General features: G+C 44.1%; 1 protein-coding gene across 1 annotated transcript in view; it reads left to right on the forward strand.

Moving 5' to 3' along the window:
• The first annotated feature begins 1228 nt into the window (after positions 1 to 1228).
• The window catches only part of PBX1 (PBX homeobox 1), a 279117-nt gene continuing 261729 nt past the window's right edge, over positions 1229 to 18616 (forward strand). The window contains 2 exon segments of the mRNA XM_021698415.1: positions 1229 to 1574; positions 4844 to 4917. Coding sequence (XP_021554090.1) covers positions 1384 to 1574; positions 4844 to 4917 — 265 coding nt within the window. The 5' untranslated portion in view covers positions 1229 to 1383.

The raw sequence follows: 18616 nt of genomic DNA on the forward strand, positions 1-18616 counted from the left end.
TTAGTTTTCATGCAACACAAATGCCACTGTTCGGTATTACTTTGAACTCCGCTGTGATTTTTTAAAAAAATCTATTATTACATTTGCCGTTTATTAGAGATCATTGTTCGTTATATTAGCAGCTCGATTGTGCTTCATAACTACTTCGTGCTGACAAACTTTTGCTCTCAACAGTTTCCCTGAGGTCTAAGGATTTACAAGGATCCAGTTTTCCAATTGCAATGTTACAGCAAAAGAAAACAAGAGTGGGGGGGTAGACTCTCACCGCCAGTGTTCTCTTCTGTAAATATTATACGTTTGCATTGAAGTGGAGCCACATTCTCCTCAAGGACGGCAGCTAAGCCGGGCAGGCGACAAGACTGGGCATTAACTGAACTGGAGCTCCTGGTACCGTTGCACCTTTAAGGACCGGAGACTTGGCACTGGCCCGGCCTCCTTCCCGGCCCATCTCTGAACTCTGATTGACAGGGCGCCGGGCGAGGAGGAGCCGAAGGAGGCCGCGGAGGAGGCGCAGGGAGGCGATCAGGGGGAGGAGGGCCCGTCTTCTCTCCGACGGCCAATCAGGACAGGGGGGCGGGGCCGCGCGCCCTCCTCCCTCCTTCTCCACCCCCCCAGCCCCCGCCTCCCGGCTTCCCCGCCCCCTCCCCTCTCCTCCTTCTCGTCCTCCTCCTCCTTCTCCTCCTCCTCCTCCTCGCAGGCTGTGGTTTTTCTGTATGTGTTTCTGGAGTCCTGAGCCTGAGCTAAACAAAAGCAGGAGGCTGACGGGGCTGCCGGAGTTTGCAGAGACACGGAGGAGGAGAGAGCCTGTGCTCTGCCTGCCGCCGCGGCCGGGGGAGATCTGGCTTTTGCAACAGCCCACCCCCTTTGAGATCACTCTGGCCCGGAGTGGGGGTGGGGGGCAGCGGGGGGTGGGGGGGAAAGTTTGCATTGCAATCCCCCTGCCTTCCTCTCCTTTCTCCCGATCAATGCATATTTGCAAAAGGATTAAGCCACAGATTTAAGCGCCGGGAGCCCATTTCTGCCAGGCAAAGGAGACCGGACTGAAAAACCAAAAGCCAGCTCTGATTTCTTTTCGTCAAGTGGGAAGGTGGTTTATTTTTCTTGCTTTTTGGAGTCAACACCCTTCCCCACCAGCCCTTATCCCCACCCTCACCCCGCAACCCCTTCACGCCCCCCTCCCCCTCCCCACTCCCCATCCTCCCACCAGCCTCTAAAAGAGGCAAAGGGATTTTTTTTTTCTTTTGGTCTTCTTTTTTTCCCCCTTCCCTGTTTATCCTGAAAAGGATCTGAAGCCAGCGTGAAGGATAAAAAGCCTTGGTGCTGCCCAGGAGCCGAGCCGAGCAGCAGAAGAGGAAGAGCCGGGGGCTGCCGTTGCCTTTGGAGATGGACGAGCAGCCCAGGCTGATGCATTCCCATGCTGGGGTCGGGATGGCCGGGCACCCCGGCCTGTCCCAGCACTTGCAGGATGGGGCCGGAGGGACCGAGGGGGAGGGCGGGAGGAAGCAGGACATTGGAGACATTTTACAGCAAATTATGACCATCACAGACCAGAGTTTGGATGAGGCGCAGGCCAGGTGAGATGGAGGCTTTTCTTTTCCTTTCTTGGGGTTTTTTGTTTTTCTCCCTCTCGCAGGGGGAAACAATGGGAACCGAAGCAGCACAGCTCTTTCTTTTTAAATGTTATTTCTTTTCCCATTTTGACGAGCAACTACATGGCGGAGGAGTAAAATTGGAAGGAGCGTTGTTATCGAAAGTGTAATCGCCCATGCCGAGATGTGGCTCTGTGTGTGTGTGTGAGAGTGCGTAATGTGTGTGAGTGTGTGTGTATGTGTGTGTGTGTGTGTGAATATAGAGATATTCATATATGTCCACACAAACACTCAGGCACGCCGAAAATACTGCCAACCGATCCAAAAGCGGCCCTCGGCACTTTTTACTGCTTTAAAAAAGTATCAGAGAGAGCAGAATTGTCAAGTTTTGAACAGCATTCCATGCCTTCTTGTTGAGGGACTCCGTAACATTACAAAATAAAATGTCCCAGTAACACTTTATTTGCAAATTTAGTGACTCCTCACCTAATTCAGAGACTTTTGCTTTTCTTTCTTGACGTACCCCTCTAAAATTAATTTTTATCTTTTCCCCTTTCTGCCCCCTTAAAAAAAAAGCAGATTAATTCTTTGTTAGTACTTGTCAGCTATCCAAAAAATATTTTGCATTCATTTGATTCTGTTTCAAAAAAAGCTAATGGAAACAAGGAAAACATAATTTTGTTTTGAGGCATATTTGTTAGTTTTGGGCGACACAGATACTGAGTTTAACTTTATTGTCTCTTAATTTGAGTCAGTTTACCAACCTTCCGTGGCACAGAATGTATGGTCCTTTAAAAAGGGGTGGGGGGGGGGGACAAAAATCAAGCATGCTCTTTTTCCCATGCTTCTTTCAGGACCAGAATGCAAATAAATAGAAATGAAGGCATGGGTGAATTTCATGTATTTCAGTACTATAGGACAGGAGGATCTTTATTAAGGAAACAGAATAAAGAAGCTGTTTAGCTTCTCAACTTAATCAACTGCCCAGTATACAGTTCTCCACTCTAGGATTTTACAGTAAATTCTCTTTCAGAATAAAATGTAGAGTTAGTGGCAACCCACTAACAGCTTGCCCAAGGCCGACCTCAAAAGGAAGAATTTTAAAAATCTAATGACCACATATGTCTTTACAGTTAATTACCCTGCTTTGTTAAATCTCAGAAGTAGTTTTTTTTTTTTTAATATGTGCACAATTCCTATAACCCGAATGACTTAGTTATATGGAAAAGACATCATTATATGTATTTTTGTCCTATGGAAATAAGGAATTTGAGTTGAGAAAATGAGAAGCAGCTCAAAGCATGGGTGTTATGAATTACACCCTTATTTTAGCAGCAAGCACATGCAACATGTAAACTCAGAAGTACTGAGGTTTACGTGGGCTCGAAAACTTAGAAATGTTCGAAGACTGGAACTATTCTTGATTTTCTTAAATGGGGGAAAGTTTTCAGAAATGAATCGGTGCTCTTTTTGAATTTTATTATCTGAAGAGAAGCTAGTAATTATCGTAAAGTGGAAGTTTTCCCACTGGCTATCTCTTTTAGAATTGGAACAGATTTCTCCATTGCATTGTTCCAGAAAAATAAACTCAGACAGACCAGTAAACTGGTTTAATAACAAGTTTGTGAAGTGGAAAGGGCCGGGAAGGCTGGAGATTTACCACTTTTCTCATGTTGAGTCGTGTTCCTTTTTGTACAACTGAGGACAGCCGTGGCTTGGCGGGTCCCCCCTTACAGTGGCCTAGATGCTGAGAGAGATCAGACACAATTTTGGGAGAGGGAAATCTGTTCTCTTTCCATAACCCCATTGATGTGCTGTGGAAATGCAGTATTTCTGTGAAGCCATGTGGGGCTTTTTGTTGTTGTTGCTTTTGTTTGTTTTTTCCATTTGGGCCTCTATGTAAGAATACAATTAATGAAAACTATTTTAAAAGCACCCCAAAGGGGTCTTTGATACAGTGAAGTATTTTCCACCTTTTTTCCCCCACCCCACATGAGAACTCAATCACCACTAAGCTTTCTTTTTGGTTAAACAATGTAACTCTACTTAGCAAATACTGCATCTGTTTTTCCTTTCCTTAGCCATACCTTTCTCATGTACATTTATTATTTACAAAGTAAACCATTGATGTTTTAGACACAATGCATGTGTTTATTTTGATACTCTTGAATTTTTGAGTTTATTGCTCCTTTACTGTACAGTATGTAGACCAGACTTCTGGTTACTGTTCTTCATGAGGATGTGTCTATTTTTTTTTTTTTTTAACTTTCACAAGAATTAAAAAAGGATTGCATGTGTCTGGAGTGCCAGGGGTTTCCATTTGTCTTTGCACATTAATTTCAGTTTGTAAACAGAATTCCCTTCACTGATAGCTGATAGGATCAGGATTTTGTTTCCAAAACAATATCCTTCTGCTAAGTGCTTCCATAGTAAAATCAAGGGAAAGGTATTGTTTGGTTCCTCAAGTGCATTTGAATACAAACACACACCAAGAACCAGGTAAATCACTAATCCAAAAGGCAGAATTGTATTTATTTTTTCCCCAATGGGTGCAAGGTCCTAATTGTAAATAATTGAATTTCAACACCTGCAAATAAGCAGTGTGCACACAAGAGGCATAATGTGAACACAGAGAAATGAATTTATTCCCCATATGGGTATGTTTGCCCCTGGCAATGCATTTCCATACTCTTTAACTTGGGGACTGAAATTTTATAAATTGACAGTTCTACTCAGAAGACCTTTCAAGCATCTTGTGTTTATGAGAATACAGGGGCATCTGCGGAATGAATTCGAACACATGGATGAATTAAATTTGAAAACACACACACAGACCGAGAGGCAGACAGCTCCTAGGCTTTGGTGGATGCATAGATTATAGAAACTGTTATCCCATGCTTTTGGCTTTGCCGTAGTCATTGCCCTGGGTAGGATTATTGGTTTAAGAATTCCACTTTGATTGAACTACTTATAAAAAAAAATAACACAACACCTAACTCCGCCTAAATGGGCATAATTTAGGTTAGTTCTGTTCTGTAGTTAAATCCCTACTCTATCCCTGCTAATTAACATTATTTCTTTTTCTATGGCAGGACTCTGTATATTAAGTCATAAAACAATTGAAGCATGCCACAGAGTTATGCTTGGGATATAATTTTGGCTAAATGTTCAGATTTTTTTTCCCCCTGTGCTTTATCAGCAGTTTGATCTCGAAAGTCCACCTAAGCTATTATGTTGTTGTTTCTTTCTTGCAGAAAACATGCTTTAAACTGCCACAGAATGAAGCCTGCCTTGTTTAATGTGTTGTGTGAAATCAAAGAAAAAACAGGTAGGACTGAGATTCCAACATTTAAGCATTTTCTTTGGCCAATTGACTCACTTAACCAGCAATGACAAACCCATTATTTAAATATTAAAATTTCAGCATAAAAGTGCTGTCAAGATTGATCGCAGTTTCCAATAGGAAGCCCGAGTAGCTCTGCTTCCTGGAAAAAGCACCAAGTTTCTTTGACAGTTATTATCAAGCATTACTGGTTTATTTTCCTTGTCTCTGTTACCAGCCTCTTTGAAATTGGGGACCAAAGAGAGGTTCTGAAGGGAAATTTATAGAATGATGTGTGCCTTTGGGGGAAAAATATGAAAGTAAAAGTCTGTTTTCAGGAGGAAAATCTTTTTGGCCCATATTTAAAACCCTCGTTTTTTTTGGAGTTGGGCATGGGGGCTAAACTGTTTAAAGTTTCCTTTCCTTTTTTTCTTGTGATTGTACCAAGCAGCAGGCTAAAGGTTCTCAGCGGTGTTGTCAAATACCTTTGTGGAAAGCGCCATACAATGTCAGGTTACCGGTATCTGAGTGCCCTGTGATTTTATAGCAGGGGGAAGCGTTGGTTTGAGGAGAATATCATGCCATGAGATCCCTCATTCTGTTGTTTTTTTTTTCTACTTTCTAGACCTCATATCATGGACTCACACACTTACAACACATCCCAGGAGGGCATTTAAATTTTAAAGCAACAATTAAAAAATAGCAATCATCAATCAGAGGTGTTCTTAAACAACAGATGCTCTGGGAAGGACATTTAGCCACATCCTCGGGTTTGTTTGTGTTAAGCCTTAATTTTCCAAAGTGGGTGCATCTCTCCCTTGTAAAAAGAAAGAGTTGAAAAGCCAATCTGAAACTAGGGCATAAAGATGAGGAACAAGGGGTGGTTATATAAAGCGGGAGCTTCTGCTGGCCTCTGACTTGCTCGCTTGCTTCAGAGCAGTGCAAAGTACCTGCCATCCTATTTATTTATTTATTTTTTACAACAAGGAGTGTAACAGTCAATAATTCATATCTAAACCATATAAGCAAGGGCATGACATGAATGAAAGTGACAATAAATATGATTGCATGCCCAGTTGATATACATTGATAGTTACACATAAAAAAGGGGAGGGGGGAGGGCACACAGGGTGGCTTTCTTTTTGAAAGCTCTCTGTGTTTGTCTTTTTAAAAATAAATAGTTTCAAGATGTGGCCACTGATGGAACCTGTAATTACTTGGGTCTTGAAATCTATGTGAAATTAGTCAGCAGCTCCTTTGTTGAATGTTATTTTTGCTGTGCATAACATTCTAGACAAAGCACCTGAGCAGTGATGTTCAGACCTTCCAGACTTCCAGGTTGCCTTGCCAGAGCCTAACCTTACTGCAAAGCTGTTAATTACATTATTTTAGCTGTGAAACACCTTTTAAGAGATTTATGAATGGTGCATACAAATATCAAAGAGCTTTTCCAGTTTGTCACACTTTTTAGTTTGTTTGTTTTTTTCTATTAGCCAGAGCAGGAAGCCTAAGTCCATGTCTATTTGTTTCTTCTCTCCTTTTTTTCTTCCTTCTCATTTTCTCTTTTGATCTCCGATGCTTATTTACTTTGAATATCTGGTTTGTTGAAATTTGTCTCTAATAGAGTATGCTTTCCTGCCTATCTTGATTCATGAAATGTAGAAATCAAGACGTAAAGGCATATTTGATAATCCAGGCTAAGGCGACTCTATTTTTGAAGACATTTTATTAGATTTTTATTGAAAAGGAAGCCCATCAGGGCACTTGAATGTATATTGTGGCCAAAGTGTTTAATTCTGGTCTTCTAATTAAAACCTACTAAGGCAGTAGATCAAAGTGGGTGGGTGTGAATAGAGATCCGGTTCTGGTGTTAAAGAGTTTGTTCCTTCTTCATATTGGCTAAACTACGGTGATAGGAAGCAGTGGTATTGGTCAAAATCACACTTGAAAGGTGTAATTTATCATTCGCTTGTGTATTTTGCTTCTTAAAAATTTTCTGTCACTTAATGAATTAATGTCTGGAGATTCAAAAAAAAAAAAATCTAAGTTAAGGTTCTGTGTGTTATCTTTCGAATCCTAGATTTAACACATAGTCGATCAAGTCCTGGAAATTCAAAACAGCAAGGATCCCTGCCCCTGTGTTAAAGGGGAAATCCGCATGCACACACACACACACACACACACACAGGGTTTTGGGTTGAGAGGGCACCCATGGGTGAAAGTTTAAAAGAAAAGAAAAGAAAAAAGGGCCTTCCTCCTTGTTTCTCTTCCACTTGTACGTTAGAAGGAGTGAGGGAAGGAAGAAATCCCTCCTGGAATGTTGAGTGTTCTGTGCTAAGGGTAGGGGACCGACGACTGGTGTGTGGAGGAGAAGCCTTTGATTCTAAAGCATGATTACTCCGTTCCTCAGGATTTGCCCAACTCCCCGTCCCCGTGCCAGCATATCTTCCTTGCGGTCGATGTGTCAGAGACACATACAGTGTAAAGTTGCAGGAGGCTTTTTCCCCCCTGTCTTGCTACAGAGCTGGTAACCAGATCTGTTGGATGGTCAGTTTCTAGGCATTCCTTCATTGTTCTGGGACTTTTCCTATTGTTACTTCCAAGCCCCCTTGTCTTAAATGAGTATTTTCACGCTTCCATCTCCAGCACTGTAGAGCTTACTTGATGTAGGGTGGGCTCGTTTGCTGGTTTGCATTCTCACGCGAAGTTGACCCATTGGGCTCACCTAGGTCTTTATGTCAGGAAGACGGGACTCTGAGAGGAGCATGGCAATGGCCTTCATTTGCTGCCTTTAGTTTTTTTGTTTTTGTTAATGGTTTCAGTTGGAAAACTCAGAAATAAGTAGGGATGCTAGCAAAGACTGTCTTACCAACCTTTTGGAACTTGAAAGAAACGCATGCGCACAACACCCGAAGTAGGCAGCAGCTTCTAAATTACAGTTGATTGATAGGTATTTAAGTCAGAAATTACTGTGAGGATATTAAAAAAAAAAACAACAACACCATGTATCTTCTTGCCTCAGAGTGTGGGTGAGTTTTTATTTTGATAGCCTTTTGCTTTTTTAAAATAAATGCCAGGAAAAAAGAATGCCTGCAAAATGCTCGTGCGGCAGATCTCAGACAACAGCAAGGAAAAGCTTGTCCAGACCCACGACAATGTGTATTTCAGAAGGGGCTTTCATCTGCTCTTTCCTTCTGGGAACGGAGGGATTTAATATAGAGTTTGGGACCGCTCAGTATCTTATTTTCTCTTGTGTTTTTTTTTTTTTTTTTAGGAACCATTCCTTGTCTTCTGACAAATTAGCAATAGGCTGAGTTTTACATATGTGGTGGTAGTAGGGTTGATGGGATGGAAGAGAAGGAGAGAAAAAAAGGCAAACACGCTGCATTTCTTAAAAAAGACCTTGCTTATATTTTCCAGTGTTTCTTTTTTTTTCTACTTTTGTGTCAAAAATCATTCAGGTTTAAAAATGAGGAAAACACACAAAAAATATTGGGTGCCATTTACTAAGGAGAATATTTATAGATAGCAATGAATAGCTGTAATTGTTGTGAATAGTTTTTAATTTTAGAACATAATAGCTATCTATGGCATTTTCAGCCGATTTTCCTCTGTGAATTATCTGCGCTGAAGTTAAATCAAATCACTGAAGGAGGTTAAAAAATTATTATTATTTTTTTTGCTTCCGTAACACTCTTTTGTTCTCTCTCTTTTCTTTTTTCTCTGTGTTCAATTAACACCCCCATCATAGAACTGTGGAGTGTTTTTTTTTTTTTTTTTTTTTTAGTCTACTACTGTATTTCACTTTTGACACCTTATCTTATTATTCTTGCCTGCCACTTCTTTGTGATACAGCAATTATATTATGGGACTGGTACTCCTCTCTTTTTTACAACATTAGAGAATAATTTGTGTGTGTGTGTGTGTGTGTGTGTTTGTGTAAGTAGGAGAGGGGCACTGCTGTATACAGTAGGGGAATAATTCTGATGGTATGAGGCCTTGAGCTGAGCAGGAGTGAAATAACTTTAGACAATTTAGGGTTGCCTCTGCTCAGATTCCTTTTGGGGTCGAAGTAGCAATAGTGGCTTCACAGAAGTTCATCCATGGCAGGCAAATGCAAAAACTTTTTCTTGCTGACCAGTGAATTCAAGTGTTAGGTCTTTTCTCTCTCTCTCTTTCGTTTTGTGTGTGTGTATGTGTGTGTGTGTGGAATGGGGGAGTGAGGGGAGGGAAGTTGCAGCCCAGCTTTACTGGAACACTACCATTCAGGCACAGCAGTGAGCTGGGCAGAAAGCCCGTGACTGGACGATACCCGCTTTATCACGATCTGGATGTAGGCTATGGATGCGCTACACTAGGGCTGATGAGAAGTATCTCTTCTCTCTGGTCACTTTTGTGTGATCCATTTTTAGGAGTGCGTTAGACGCATTCTGGTGGGCAGGAGGGTGCAAAGCACATTGGGGGCGTAACCTAACAGAACAGAGTATTGGAAGTGTGGTGTCGCTTCTTCTAACAATCAGGGTGCCGGGGAGGATTGGGGAGGAGAGAGATTGAAGTTAAACTGAGGGAATGGGGAGAGGGTTTATGAGAGGGATGCACAGAGAGACTTGGGACCCAGGGACAGGGGGTGTTGGGAGCTGGGGGAAGTGAGGCTGTGGGCTCCCTGTTGGGCCTGACCTGCCTGTGCAATTCAGCTCTCTGCTGGTGGCACGCTTGCCACGTGCTTTTGCGTTCTTCTGACATCCACGAACTTGGGGTTGTATGGTGGGCAAAATTACAGAAATGCCCCTAAACAAGCAAACGAACCCAAACTTAAATACTGCACATATTTAAATAGGAAAGCATTTTCATTTTCATTTTTTTTTTAAAGATTTTATTTATTTATTTGAGACAGAGAGAATGAGAGACAGAGAGCATGAGAGGGAGGAGGGTCAGAGGGAGAAGCAGACTCCCTGCCGAGCAGGGAGCCCGATGCGGGACTCGATCCCGGGACTCCAGGATCATGACCTGAGCCGAAGGCAGTCGCTCAACCAACTGAGCCACCCAGGCGCCCCTTCATTTTAATTTAAAGCATAACCCCAGCTTCTTTGGAGACATAATTTACATTCATGCCTTAGGAAAACTTAGCCTTAATTTTGGTTTTAAACCTCTTTTAGGTGGTGGCTGTTATGTTTTGAACGTGGTGAGGTGAATCTAAATATACTTCCATTCCTTTCCCTTTTTATATAAAAAAAAATTCACCCCCAAAGCCACATGACAGAGGCAGTGTCCAAGGTCCAGCCCCCAAAGACAGCTCTTTTTCATTTTCGTATGACCCTGAGAGCACCCAATCCGCATGGGCTGCCGTTCGTGCCTGGGTAAGAGGAATAGGACATCCCTGGCTGCACCCCTGCCCCTTACCTGAGATGGTGTTGCTGAGGCTTACGGAATGCAGTAATTGATAAAGTACGTGGAGGATTAGTAAGTTATTTGCAAAGTGTTTTGAGCTCCCTGAGCTATCCAAATAAAAGATGCTGTATTTTCTATAATAAATTATGTCAGGACTCATATCCTGTTCCATTTCATAGGATGTCATTGTGTTAACTCTTTCAGGGCAAGGGAACAACACATCCACTAGTCTGTAATCATGTCCTGGGTGGTTGGTCATCTCTCATAGGGAGAATTCTCTGGTTGAATCTTTTGCTCCATCTGCATCTTGGAGATGTCACTTATCAGAACTTGGCAGAGTGATTTCCAGAAAAAAAAAAAAAAAGTGCAGGTATAGACTGTCATAGGATTATAAAACCTATCTCCCTTTATGGCAGAATAAGGTCAGTAGTGACTTCCCGGAAGAGCTTCTCACCAGTGACAGCTGTGTTTCAATCTCAATTATTGGTGGAAATCAAGATTGCAAGGGGTAAAAAAAAAAAAAAATCATCCTTTTGGGTTTAGCTGGTAGGTTCCTCTATATTTTGCGCTGACACTGTTGTCCTGAAGCTGGTACGGGGGTGGGCGCCTCGCAGCTCTACTAGCTCGGAACCGACCACTAAGGAGTTGTAAGACGGTAGGCAAGTTGCTTAAATAATTTTAGGAGAAACTCTAATAGTACTGGTTAAGGACTTGGTCTCTGAAGCCACGCTGCCTGCGTTTGTATCCCACATCTCCTACTTTTGAGCTCTGTGACCTTATTCGGGTTACTCCACCTCTCTGTGCCTCGTTTTCCTCTTCTGTAAAAAGGCACTAACAGTGATACCGATCTTAGAGGGGCACTGGGAGGAGTAAATGAGGGAATACATGTAAATTACAGTGCCTGGCATAAGCAGTCAATAACTGTTAGCTTTTATTATTTCTGGCCCTGTTTTCTTACATGAAAACGAGAGGCTTGCACCAGATGGTCCCTAAAGACCAAGCCAATTCCAAGACTCTGTGATTCTATGCTGAAAAGAGGCAAAAATTGCTGAATTTAAGATTTGCTTTCTTTTGTTTCTCTTGCTGTTCTCTTAAAGTGAGAATTAGCTGTATCTGGCCAAAAAGGCTGGGGCTAGGTTGGAAAAAAAAGGGGACAAAAAGAAGTGGGTAAGAACAAAGACAAAGGGTTTTAATTATCCCCGAACTGGACAACAACTACCTGAAAAGCTAAAGTTGCATATGTTAGGGATAGTGTTCTCTTAGCATCAGCAACTGGAGATATTACATAATTATAGTTAAAAATATTTTCTCTCGGGCGCCTGGGTGGCTCAGTTGGTTGGGCGACTGCCTTCGGCTCAGGTCATGATCCTGGAGTCCCGGGATCGAGTCCCGCATCGGGCTCCCTGCTCGGCAGGGAGTCTGCTTCATCCTCTGACCCTATCCCCTCTCTTGTGTTCTCTCTCTCTCATTCTCTCTCTCTCAAATAAATAAATAAAATCTTTAAAAAAAAATAAAAAAAAAATAAACTCTGTGCCCCACATGGCACTCAGACTCACGACCCCGAGATAAAGAGTTGTATGCTCTACCGACTGAGCCAGCCAGGTGCCCCTGATACTTTTCTTGAAATATATTTCATATACCATGAAATTCACCCATGTAAACTGTACAGTTCAGTGGTTTAGTAGATTCACAAAATCGTACAACCATCAGAACCTAAATTTAGATATTTTTTTATCACCTCCCAGAAAACCCAGTACCTATTTCCAGTCAGTTCATACTTCTCCCTTTGCCTAGCCCTTGTGATTGCTAATCTCTGTCTCTATGGATTTGTCTATTCTGGACATTTCACATAAAATCATATAACATGTGGTTTGTTACTAGCTTCTTTCACTTAGCATAATGTTTTCAGGTTCATTTATGCTATAGCATAGCATCAGTACTTCATTCCTTTTTTTTTTTAAGATTTTATTTATTTATTTGAGAGTGAGAGAGAGTATGTGGGGGGGAGGGGCAGAGGGAGAGGGAAAAGCAGACTCCCCGCTGAGCAGGGCTCAATCCCTGGGCCCTGGGATCATGACCTGAGCTGAAGACTGACTGTGCTACCCAAGCGCCCCAACACTTCATTCCTTTTTACAGCCAAATAATATTCCATTGTATGGATATACCACAGTTTGTTTATCCATTCATCAGTTGATGGGTTATTTAGCTTGTTTTGTATGTTTTTGCTGCTATGAACATGTGCATATGAGTTTTGTGTGGAGGTTTGTTTCTCTTTCTCTGGATATATACGTAGGAGTGCCATGCTGGATCACAGGGTACTCTGTGCTTGGTGTTTTGAGGAACTTCCAAACTGCTTCCCTGAGTCTGAAGTCATTTTGTAAATGACACCAAGGTTTGTCTTCAGCACTCCCAGCCTTCCATTTCTTTCAGCCTTTTTCTCCAGTCAGGGATCTCTCTTTTCCATGTTTAGTTTAGTTCTATTGTAGTTTTTGTTTTCTTTGATCAATACCTACTCTAAATTTTGGGGGGATAAATTTAAATCAGAAGAATGAACTTCTACCCCTCGAATTTCAGGTGACCCGTTCCTGGAAAGGAAGGAGTTAGCAAAAACGATTGGATGATTTTCTGAATAGCAATTTAGTGTGATAGAGAAAGCATGGACTTTGAGGCGAAACCAACTGGATTCTGTTCCTAGCTTCGTGTGTAACATTAATGTTATTTGATTTAACAGAGCTTCCATGTCCTCACCTCCACTGTAAAGATAACAATACTATGTAGGGTCATTTGGGGGCACTAAACAACACAATAATATAAGGCATATAGTTGAGGGAGTATGCTCAATACATGCCAACTATTTTTTTTTTTTTTTTTCCAAAACCACATGGCAGAGTGTTGACCACCCTTCTCATTAGTTTGGCTCTGACTCTTCAGGTTGGGTTTTCTCCCAGCTCTGTCCAGGGGTTTTAGAGGCTTACCAAAAAGCTTCCTGACCCTGCTGCATTTAAATGCTTTAAGTGGTTTCCTGAATGAGAGGAAAACAGACTCGTGGGCAAAGCTCAGCCCAAGGCATCCCAACATACCTTCCTCTCCCCCCTTTAGTCCTAGAGCTCTAGGAAGGGAATCCCATAAACAGTGCTGTTCAGTAAACATGTATGTAATTTTAAATTTAATGCTTTAAATTTTCCAGTGGCTCATTTAAAAACAGCAAAAAGAAACAGGTGAAAGTCATTTTAAGAAATCTATTTTTAAATCCAAATAGCTAAAATATTTCAACATGTGTCAACATAAAAATTATTAATGAGCTATTTTACTTTTTCTTTTGTACTAAGACTTCGAAACCCATTGTGTATTTTACATTTACAGCACATCTTCAGTGTGGACCAGCCATACTTCAAGCACTCAGTAGTTACATGGGGCCTTCCATGTTGGTCAGCTTGGCCATGGAATGGTTGTTTTGGCATAAACTTTGGTTTTGTTTCTTTTTTGGGCTAGTTTTTGCGCTCATGGTTGTTCCCTACTCAAACTTGATCTGGTACTTCTGTAGAAATTGAAATTGGCTCCTGATGGAAAGCCATGTTCCAGAATAAGGCATATATCTAAGGCAGCTCTTTCTGGCAGAGAATGTGCCACTGGTGGGAGCTAGGATGTGGTAGTTCCCCACTGTCTCTTTCTGTTTTTTACTTTTTTCTTTCCATAACTCATTGTTTTATGATTCCTTTCCATTCCCTTAACACAATCTGAAATGTTCCCTAGAATAGAATGAGCAGGTGGAAGCAGCCATCTTGTTTTCTGCAGTTGGAATACAATGAACAAGTATGGAGGAGTCTGAGGTGTGACAAAGGTTTGCAGGACCCTGAGTCCGGCGTTCTGAGGCCTACTGCTGACTGCTTCCAAAGTATGTTATTTTAAGAATGTCATTTAACCTCTTGATCTTAGGTTTCCACATCCATGGAATGGCCAACTCTAGAAAGCCATGAACCTGACCCCACATCCCATAGATCACAAGTCCCCGCGTGATCCCTGCCAAGGCTTGGGTTCATAGGATGGAAGGCAGGTGGAGCATTTAGAAAAGAAAATTCTTTTTCATTATTATTGCAGTTCTTATTTATCCTTTGACTCCTGGTGTCTTTTCTAGACACTCATGCCAAAGTGGCTACGGTTGGTGTTAAGGCCACTTCCATCAATCAAATTGAATTGCAAAAGGCAAACTGAAGAGGAAAAAAAAATAGTGTTGTTTTCTTTTTATTGAAGCATTTAGCATCACATTTACAAGGCCAGTTGGAGGCTGGTCCCAGTTTAATCCACCTTGTTGACTCCGTGACTGAATGCAAATAATGGTTCTTTTGCATCCTTTCTACTTTCTATTTGTAGCAATCAGATTCTAGCCTGGAAATTGCTTTTGGAAAATAGAGTTGTGGTTGCAGGATTGGAAGGGCAGTTTACCTTTGCAAGTTCATACGGAGCAGCCCAGAAAGTTGGGAAACTTGGCTTCGGTTTTCACCTTGGGATTGTGGAGAGTTACTTGTTCACCATTGGCCTCCGCTGAAATACTGAAATAAGGTCTGTTTCCCACCTACCTGTCAGGAGGGCTTTTGGAAAGTGAGGCTATTTAGAAAGATGTTTGGCTTTCATTAAGTGTGGGCCGCTAAGTGTGAGCGGAAAGCGTTCTGCGTTTGTCGTGCTTTGAGACAGGGCTGAATCTGCCAGTAGGTCAGAGGAATAAGTTTACCTAGTGGCCCGCGCTGGTAGGCCGGGGAGAGAGGGCCGCCAGGCGGCTTTTTTCTGAAGGCTGTAGGTGATTTGAGACCCAACTGTGTCCCTGCAGGAGTATCCTCCTTATAATTACCATTGTTAATCGAATTGAAAGTTTGCATTTCTCTTTTGTCCCTAACAAAGAAAGCCTCTCAGGGACCCTAACGGGGAGCCCAGGCTGCCTCCATTCTGAAAGGCCCTCCGCGGATGCGAGGCTGTGCACGGTGATGCCTTCCTGCAGAATTTGCATGCAGAGGCTCGAGGGCCTTGTACCCAGCTTCCATCAGTAAACACTTCAAAAGTAAGCGCGGCCGCCCAGGCCCGGTTGCCCTTTGTGCGGCCTGCCGACGGGGGTCCCGGTGGCCCCGCAGCCCCGGCGACGGTGAGGCCGCGGCGCGGCGGCCGCGCACCCACGTCGTGTGAGCACGGGGTCAAGGGCGCTGGGTCAAGGGCGGCCAGGTGAACGGCCAGGGGAAGCTGAGGGCCGCTCGCTCACACCAGGTGGAGCACGGAAGGCGGAGTCGTCCGGAAGGAGTTTAAGGGGCTGCGTCGCGGCAGAAAACTTTGGGAATTTAGGGAAATGCGGGGCCGCGGCGGAGAGGCCGGGCGGCGAGCCACCCGCGGGGCGCGAGGGGGAGAGGCTCCCTTCGGGCGCGAGCGCGGCCAGGCCGGGGTGGGGGGATCCCCGGAGTGGGGCGGGGGGCAAGCCTCCGCGGCCCCTTCTCCCCGAGCCCCCTCGCCGCGCGCCTCGTCCCTCGGCCCCGCCGACCTCGCTGCCCCAGCCCCGAGACGGGGGGCGAAAGAGGCCCCCCCCCCCCGGGACGGCCCCCTCGGGAGCCTCGCGTCCTTTATTAGGCACCCGGCGGGCTGGGCCCGGCCGCTCGCGGTCAAGGCGTCGGAGCTTCGGAGTGAGGGCGCTCAAGGGCGCGCGACCCCTGTCCCCAGGGAGCGGGGCCCGAGCCGCGGTTTCCGAGTGCTGGGTGTGCCTGGTGCCCGTGCGAGCAGACCTCGGTGGCACGGTGGCTTTGCATGCAGAGGTGACACGAACGAGGCAGCGTGTAAGCACGTGGCTGAGTGTGTGTGCGCGCGCGCTCACACGCACGCGTGTTCATTTGCAGCTTCTTTCTTAGTTGGCCCTGTGTGGTTTCCTCTCGATTCCATAAATACTCCAGTTGATGCTTTATGGTATTGGAATGAATCAAATGCCATAATCTGAAGTTGCTGCAGAAACCCTCCCTGTCTTCTTGATTTCTCGGCTCTTCCAAGGGAGCGCGTCATCTTCCCCTGGGGAGATTTTTAACCCAAAGAACCTTGATGTACTTCAAACAGCACTGACATTTGTTTTCGTTAAGCGTGGTCTGATTTCTTTAACACTTGAAGAGGGTTTGGGGCCTTCAAACATACCTAGTTTCTTATATGGCCGCTTGTCTTGTCTCACAGGAATGCTTGAAGGGGCCTCCAGCTGCCTTATTTTTGCGAGAGTCTTTGGCAAAGAGAAAATTGATTTGGGGAGTTGCCCCCCACCCCGCTGCCCGAGCACCCCACCTCCCCCGCTGGCCTACTGGAGCCGGGGCAGGAAGGGGCTGTCATCATGCTCATGCCTAAGCCATATTACTTTATTTTTCTTCTTAGAAAGTTACACTAGGAAAGATGTTCCTGATGTGTGATTATTATTCTTAAATGGATTCTTATGCTTTCCTATTATTGCTCTGTTACAGCCCCGCAGAGCAACCACCAGGTCCTACAATAGACCCTCCAGAAACTTTCCATTGAACAGTCGTGGGAGAGCTAGAAGTGGGAAAGGTTGAATTCCCTCATTACTTGGAAAAAGCTGTGAATTAATTCTGTGAATTTCACCAGCCCAGTCTCTGATCCACCAACTCCCAGGCCCATTATTATAATTTCACAGCAGGTAACTCTGGGGGAGAGGATGGGAGGGCCTTATGTAGGTATGTAGGTTGAGAGTCCGCATGTTCCTTCTGACTGTTAAGGACATTGTAGCTAAAATCTAAATGACCGCTCACACCAGCAGTGGTAATAATGAAGAATGCAAGCAGTGATTTTCCTCTGCTCCTGATTCGGACACCCCCATCCTCCTACCTCATTGGACTGACTTCCTCCCTTTGTAGGGGGTTCAGGCTGCGATATCTTGGTAACTGGATTCACTTCCTCAAGGCTTAAAGAGACAAGCATCTCTCTAGTGGCCTCCATGTGGACATTCATATGCAAAGATTGGTGGTATTGTCAAGGTCCCATTGGAATACATCTTCTCACCTATCATGTCACCTTCCAACTGTTGCCCTCCGTAAGTGGAGGTTATAGAAGCTTCATTGTTTTTCAGCCAAATATTTTTGAACACTCTCAGTTCTGGAGATGTTGGAGAAGACTCTTCTGTCCCCTGAGTTGAATAGTGAAAAAGTTAAAAATCCCTGTCCCGACTGGGTTTAGTTTTTCAATGCCAGCTGGACATTTTCAGTTTAGACCTTCTGGAGGGCATGGTGAAATTTGCAGAGTTTGTACCGTATTTTGGACCATTGATTGCTTTGGCAAATATTTATGGAATTTCTTGTATGAAGCATTATGGGAGACCTAGGAATGCAAATGTGTAAGTAAGCTCTAGCCCTTAACCCTCAAGGAGTTGAGCTCCCGGTCCAAAGAGGAGCCGGAATCATGGTCAGGATCTTTGTAACGTGGCCAGCTGACTTGCTCCCAAAGCCCCTGTGCTCAGGGTGGAATGTGTTCCTTAGGACCAGGAGTGTGGCTGTCGAGGTCATTCTGAACGAGAGCTCATGAACCCTTCTAGTCATATGTGTCGAAGCATGCTTTGTTGGATTCAAAAGGTGCTGCGTTTCACGTAGGCAGCCTGAGAAATGTTCTGTGTCTGAAGTCTCTGCATTTTTGGCCTTGCCTTTCCCAAATCTTGCCACCCATTTCATTTGCTTGGCCTTCTCCCCTTCACTCTCTCCTTTGTCCCCTTCCTTGCTCTGACTAGGATCTCCCCCACACCCCCAAATTGCTATTTGCCAAACTTGTGACCTGAGACCACTTGGCATTTCCCTGGGATGGCTGGAATTTACCACCCGCCGAATAGGCATTCTGTGACATTTGCTCACCTGGGTAGCTTAAGCTCCATGGTCTGTGTTGAGGGAGTGCTGAGCGGAAGTGTGAAATTTACCTCTGTGCTCCAGGGTTCTTGCCAGCAGGGAGACAAACAGTGATGCTTCTGGAAGCTGGACTTAATTTTTATCATGGTGCACATATATAGTTACATATATTCAAACACACGTTTATTATGTGTTCAGTAAATGCATGTAGCCAATTTGTGCATGATTTGTCATTCCCTAGTCATTGTTTTAACAAATTAAATTTTCGTGGTTAGATTCTTCTTTCACACGAGCCCCCTCCCCTCCACGGCTACCTTCTTTCTTCCTCTCCCTCCCTGCTGGTAGAAGACGCTGGGTTAACTTAATGCTCTTGGAGGCCTTGTGCTGTTAATGCTCCTGTCTCCTTGAGGTTTCGGAGACGCCCGTGATGGCTTTCTCATTGTGGCCTGCCCCCTGCTCTG

Source organism: Neomonachus schauinslandi, chromosome 6 (assembly GCF_002201575.2).
Source record: "Neomonachus schauinslandi chromosome 6, ASM220157v2, whole genome shotgun sequence".
In the NCBI taxonomy this organism is placed as follows: domain Eukaryota; kingdom Metazoa; phylum Chordata; class Mammalia; order Carnivora; family Phocidae; genus Neomonachus; species Neomonachus schauinslandi.